The 6,017-nt window shown below is 58.2% G+C and overlaps 1 protein-coding gene across 15 annotated transcripts in view; it reads left to right on the forward strand.

Moving 5' to 3' along the window:
- Window positions 1-5,768, forward strand: part of P2RX2 (purinergic receptor P2X 2) — a 24,406-nt gene extending 18,638 nt beyond the window's left edge. Inside the window, exons 2-15 of one of the 15 annotated variants that reach the window (XM_079943620.1) lie at window positions 1,349-1,400; window positions 1,538-1,665; window positions 2,058-2,242; window positions 2,538-2,673; window positions 2,786-2,857; window positions 2,968-3,043; window positions 3,125-3,221; window positions 3,395-3,475; window positions 3,603-3,741; window positions 4,128-4,258; window positions 4,495-4,585; window positions 4,706-4,771; window positions 4,858-4,935; window positions 5,207-5,768. In XM_079943620.1, coding sequence (XP_079799746.1) covers window positions 1,370-1,400; window positions 1,538-1,665; window positions 2,058-2,242; window positions 2,538-2,673; window positions 2,786-2,857; window positions 2,968-3,043; window positions 3,125-3,221; window positions 3,395-3,475; window positions 3,603-3,741; window positions 4,128-4,258; window positions 4,495-4,585; window positions 4,706-4,771; window positions 4,858-4,935; window positions 5,207-5,431 — 1,536 coding nt within the window. In that variant the 5' untranslated portion in view covers window positions 1,349-1,369 and the 3' untranslated portion in view covers window positions 5,432-5,768. Of the gene's footprint in view, window positions 1-1,348; window positions 1,401-1,537; window positions 1,914-2,054; window positions 2,247-2,537; window positions 2,674-2,785; window positions 2,858-2,967; window positions 3,044-3,124; window positions 3,222-3,394; window positions 3,476-3,602; window positions 3,742-4,127; window positions 4,259-4,494; window positions 4,586-4,705; window positions 4,772-4,857 lie in introns of those variants that run through there. The other 14 variants (XM_079943615.1, XM_079943622.1, XM_079943612.1 and 11 more) reach the window with 14 other exon arrangements.
- The last annotated feature ends 249 nt before the right edge of the window (window positions 5,769-6,017 follow it).

A 6,017-nucleotide genomic window follows, 5' to 3' on the forward strand; every position in this document is an offset into this window, starting at 1 on the left:
TAAATAAAGACTTTTGTGTATCAAAGGTCATTACCAATAAAGTGAAAAGACAACCTACAATGGGACAAAATATTTGAAAATCATATATCTGATAAGGGTCTACTATCCAGAATACATAAAGAATTCTTACAACTGAACAGCAAAATTTTTTAACCCAATTAAAAAATGGGCAAGGTGGGACTTCCCTGGTGATCCAGGGGTTAAGAATCTGCCTTCCAATGTGGGGGCCATGGGTTCAATCCCTGGTCTGGGAACTAAGATCCCACATACCACGAGGCAACTAAGCCTGCATGCTCTAGGGCTCACATGCCACAACTAGAGAGCCTGTGCGCTGCAACTACTGAGCCTGTGCTCTAACTAGAGAGGAGCCTGCATGCCACAACTAGAGCGAAGCCCCCGTGCTGCAACGAAGGGCCCGGGTGCCACAACGAAAGATCCTGCAACTAAGACCCGATGCAGCCAAATAAATAAATATTTTTTAAATGGGCAAGGGACTTGAATAGACATTAATCCAAATAAATTATATAATTTCACCCACTAGGATGGCCATAAGTGAGTGGAAAATAACAAGTGTTGAAAAGGATGTATAGAAACTGGAATGCTTGTATACTGCTAACTGGAATGTAAAATGGTTCAGCTGCTTGGGAGACATTTTGATGGTTCTTCAAAAAGTTAAACACAAAATTACCATATGACCCAGAAATTCCAATCCTAGGCATATACACCAAAGAATTGAAAATAGTTGTTCAAATACTTGTACCCGGATGCTCATAGCAGCACTAGTTACAGTAGCCAAAATATAAAATATAAAAGCTCAAATGTCTATCAGTGGATGAACAGATAAATTGTGGAATATGCATACAGTGCAATATTGGTCTGCCATAAAAGGGAGTGGAGTACTGACACATGCTACAACCCAGATGGACCTTGAAAACATTACGCTAAGTGAGAGAAGTCAGACACGAAAAGGCACATATTCTACGATTCCATTATTTGAAATATCCAAAGTAGATAAATCCATAGAGAGAAGGTAGATTGGTGGTTGCCAGTATGTGCAAGGAGCAGGGGGACGGGAAGTTCTTGGTGGGCATGGGGTTTTATCTGGTGATGATTAGAATGTTTTGGAAGTAGATGATGGTGGTTGCACAATATTGTGAGTGTGCTAAACTTCAATGAATTGCTCATTAAAACGGCTAATTAGATGCTATGTGAATTTCACCTCAAAAGTGTGTAAAACATTTATCATTTTGTGAAATAGTACGATGTCTGGGATTTGGTCCAAAATAATGAGGTGGGGGTAGAGGTACAAAAAGTAAAAACAAAAACATGTTTCCTCCGAGCTGTATAGGAAACAAAACAAGAGACGGAAATGGGTAGAAGCCTAGAGTGCGGAAATCCAGGTGAGAAACGCGGCGGGGCGCTTTGTGTGGGGGGGAAGGGGCTAGAACCCAACAGCCCTGACGTGTATCTGTAGACAAAAACAAGAGGACTGTTAGGGCAAAGAAAGAGATCCAGATTTTTTGTCTGAACCCTGGAGGCAGGGGTGCCTTTGCCGAGCTGCGGGGAACCGCGGACACGAATCAAGGATTGCTCTTGGGAAATCATCTCCTTGTGCACCTTAAACTTACAAAACTTCACGCGTCGGTTGTATCCCAACAAAATTGGGTAAATACACATATATTTTTTTAAAGGGATTGCTCTTCGGGTTTAGTGCGCGCTGCGCATCAGACACCGGCGGAGACGCAGAGGAGGCGGGCAGTGCTCTGCCGCGTCTTCCCCCCGAGTTTTAAGTGTCCTCCCGAGGGACGCGAGGGCCTGCACCGTCTTCGCGCCCTCCCTGAGCGGGCTGGGGGCGACGGCTGCCGCGACCCCGGCCCTGCCCGCTCGGGGCCCCACCTGGCGACACCTGCCAGGTGCGCTGCGTGTCTACGCCCGGCGCCCCCGCGGCTCGGGGACCGACCTGGGGCGGGGCGAGGCGGGACAGGGCGGGGAGCGCGAGGCCACGCCCGGGAGGCGGCCACGCCGGCGCCCCCCAGCCCGATTTCCTGTCCCAGCAGCTCGGGGCCATGGCGGCGGCCGAGCCCAAGACCCCCGCGGGGACGGCCGCGGCCCGACGCCTGGCCCGGAGCTGCTGGTCCGCGTTCTGGGACTACGAGACGCCCAAGGTGATCGTGGTGAAGAACCGGCGCCTGGGCATCGTGTACCGCACGGTGCAGCTGCTCATTCTGCTCTACTTCGTGTGGTGGGTGCGCACGGGGGGAGACCCGGCGGCAGGGGGTGTCCAGCGGGGTCAGGAGCGTACGGGAGGGCGCCACCGGGACGTCCCAGGTTGGAGGGGCCGCTCTGGGCAGGTGGCGAGGAGAATGCCGGCGGCCGCCGCCAGGCTGGCCCCTCGGGCGCCGCAGAGCCTACCCGGCCGGCCCCCGAGAGACGGTGACGCAGCCTCGATCCCGCCGGAGTCGAGCTGACTCGGCAGGGGAGGGGTCCCGGGCCTGCCGCGGGGTCGCCTCCAGAGCCGGCCCTGCCCGTTCGCACAGGTACGTGTTCATCGTGCAAAAGAGCTACCAGGACAGGGAGACGGGCCCCGAGAGCTCCGTCATCACCAAGGTCAAGGGCATCACTTCGTCCGAGAACAAAGTGTGGGACGTGGAGGAGTACGTGAAACCCCCCGAGGTGCGCCACTCGGGCCCCGTCCCCCCCCCCCCCTCCGAGCACCCCGAGGGTGGGACCGAGTGGCGGCCGAGCTGCCCGGCGCCGGCCGACCGTCCCTTGTTTCTGAGCCCAGGGGGGCAGCGTGTTCAGCATCATCACCAGGATCGAGGTCACTCCCTTCCAGACCCTCGGAACCTGCGCCGAGGTGAGGTCGGGTAGAGAGCAGAGCCGGGGCGGGAGGGAGGGGCCCTGCCTGGTCCGCTGTGCCTGGGGGAAAAGAGTGTCGGGCCCCTGACCAAGCAGCCTCCTCCCTAGAGTATGAGGGTCAGAAACGCCACGTGCGACTCGGACGAGGACTGCGTGGCTGGGCAGCTGGACATGCTGGGAAACGGTCAGTGTGTGCCAACTGGGGGCGGGGGCGGGCCGCGCCCCTGAGGGCGCATCTGCCACCTGAGCGCGCGTCTGCCCACAGGCCTGCGGACCGGGCGCTGCGTGCCTTATTACCACGGGTCCTCCAAGACCTGCGAGGTGTCCGCCTGGTGCCCGGTGGAGGACGGGGCCTCAGTCAGGTGTGCACACCCGCTGTCCCCACCCACCTGGGGCCAAGCTCCTTTGCTCCTTTCTCCTACCTGACCGGAGTCGGGGTGTGTGGGGGGAGAAGGACGGGAGGGGCAGCGCAGCAGGGGAGCCTGGGGGACCGGGAGAAGGGGAGACTAAACACACCCGGTTTGTGCCTCCTCAGCCAGTTTCTCGGTAAGATGGCCCCCAATTTCACCATCCTCATCAAGAACAGCATCCACTACCCCAAATTCCAGTTCTCCAAGTAAGAGCCATTAGCGCGTGGCGACAAGGGATGGGCTGCGGGGGGGGGTTGCCTCTTGGAATGTGTTGTTTGGGGGTGCATGGCTTCTGCTCCCTCCCCATCTGATGCCACTAGGCCTTGTCTTTAGGGGCAACATCGAGAACCGGAAGGATGGCTACCTGAAACACTGCACATTCCATGAGGTCTCTGACCTCTACTGCCCCATTTTCAAGCTGGGCTACATCGTGGAGCAGGCAGGGGAAAACTTCACGCAGCTGGCACACTCGGTGAGGGCACCAGGGAGAGTGGGTGGGACAGCTGTCCGTCCAGGTGCTGGCTCCCACCTGCACACAAAGGGTCTCATTACAGCCGAGTCCGTCTGCAGTCTTGGCCAGCCCTGGCCCTGCTCGGGCAGAGGAAAGAGAAACACGATCGTCTGACCCATCTGGGTGTGCATGGCTCCTGCTAAATTATTGACTCCTGGCATCCCCTTGTGCCTTGTGCCTCAGAAGCAGGGCACTCAACGAGCCCCCTTCCCCAGCTCTCTGCCCTGAGCTGCCCTGGGTGCCTCACAGTATGCACCCCACACATAGCCTCAGCAGGACCTTGGGGCTGTTGAAGGTCCTCTCTGTGAGCCCACCCTGACCCCGTGTCTGTGCCCACTTCTGGACAGGGTGGTGTAATTGGGGTCATTATCAACTGGGACTGTGACCTGGACCTGTCGGCGTCAAAGTGCAACCCCAAATACTCCTTCCGGAGGCTCGACCCCAAGCATGTCCCAGCCTCATCTGGCTACAACTTCAGGTACCTTGGCCTTGGGACACTGGGTCCTCGTCTGCCCTAGCCGTGGAGGTCCAGGAGTCAACAGGGCAGGTGCCCAAAGGTTCAGGGGCGCCAGTGGTCGGCTGAGTCTTGGAGCTGCCCCATTTGGGCAACAGGTGCACCCCCCGTCATGCTCCTCAGGGTCAGGTGGCCAGGTTTCCTGCACCCGGGTCATTCCCTCCCAGATTCTGACGTGCTTCCGGGTCATTCCGCCCTAGGTTCGCCAAGTATTACAAAGTAAACGGTACCACCACCCGCACACTCATCAAAGCCTACGGGATCCGAATTGACGTCATCGTGCACGGACAGGTAAACCAGCCCACCTTGCCTACCTGAGGCTTGGGCTGGCCCAGCCTCAATCTCTCCTACCACACCCCACGCCTCCCTTGAGCCCCACTCCCGCATCTCAGGCAGCCTCTTTGCCTCCAGGCAGGGAAGTTCAGCCTGATTCCCACCATCATTAACCTGGCCACAGCGCTGACCTCTATCGGGGTGGTAAGGGATGCACACTAGGGTCACGGGGGGTGGGGGGACGGGGGGGCAGGTGCCAGGCTCTCACGCATTGGTCTTGCTGGTCTCAGGGCTCCTTCCTGTGCGACTGGATCTTGCTAACGTTCATGAACAAAAACAAGGTCTACAGCCATAAGAAATTTGACAAGGTGTGTACTCCAGGGCCTTCCTCAGGCAGCTGGCCTGTGACCCTGGCCCTTGTTTTGGGCCAGGGCCCTCCCCCACCCTATCCCTGCTCCGCAGACCCAGGCCAGGCTGGCCAACCGCAAGGTGAGGGGCAGAGCCAGGCCTGGGCTGTCCCACCCCCATTGCCTTGCCCCACCTCTGCCCCGTCTGAGCAGATGGTGGATGCTCCCAAGCGGGGTGCAGGACCAGGGCTTGGCACCTCTGAGCCTTCCCAACAGGACTGCGCTCTCACAGACGCCCGAGGATTGGCCCAGCTCTGAGCCCACTCCCACCTTCTGTCGTGCTGCACTGAAGACCTGGGCCTGTTGGGGGCCCCTGAAGTCTGTGGCCCCAGGAGCGCCCCACTCCCCAGGGCAGCATGGCTTGGACCTTGGACCTGGGCCCTGCCCACACACCTCAACACTGCGTCGCAGCAAAACCAGCAGCCAAAGGGCCCCGTGCAACCAGGCAGTGGGATGACATGAAGGGGACGGCACCTGATCCCGGCCTGTCCGTCTTGTCCCCCAACTGCCCAGGGGCCTGTAGGGGGCAAGTCCCCACCTCCACCTTCTCCCTAGCTGTTCTCCTCCCAGGCTCTTTGCTCCTCCCCCCCACCCCCCACCCCCACCCCCACCCCGACCCTTCACTCACCTCATAGCCAGGAAATCACACATCCAGAATCCAATAAAGCTGTGACCAGACCCTCCTGGCCTCGTCTTCGGGGAAAAGCATGTTCAGGCTCTTAAAAAGACAGACAAACATGCAATGGCAGGTCTTTGCGCACGGGGTCTCTCTTTTGGTGTGCTTGGCCCTCCGTATCGCCCCTCTAGCCAGCCTGCGTGCAGAGTGTGTGGATGTGTCTGCTGTCCCCACGTCCAGCCAGGCTACAGTCATGTCTGACCTGGGGGCCAGTGGAGGTGGGGGACACACAGGCTGAGAGCGCACAAGGACCCCTAGACTCATCCCAGCATGTCCTTCAGGCAGTGCACTTACTTACCAGCTTCCTGCAGGGCTCATCCCGGGCCCCAAACCTCAAAATACAGGAAAAGGCTCCTCCTAGACCCCA

The sequence above is a fragment of the Stenella coeruleoalba genome (assembly GCF_951394435.1).
Source record: "Stenella coeruleoalba genome assembly, chromosome: 14".
Classification (NCBI taxonomy): domain Eukaryota; kingdom Metazoa; phylum Chordata; class Mammalia; order Artiodactyla; family Delphinidae; genus Stenella; species Stenella coeruleoalba.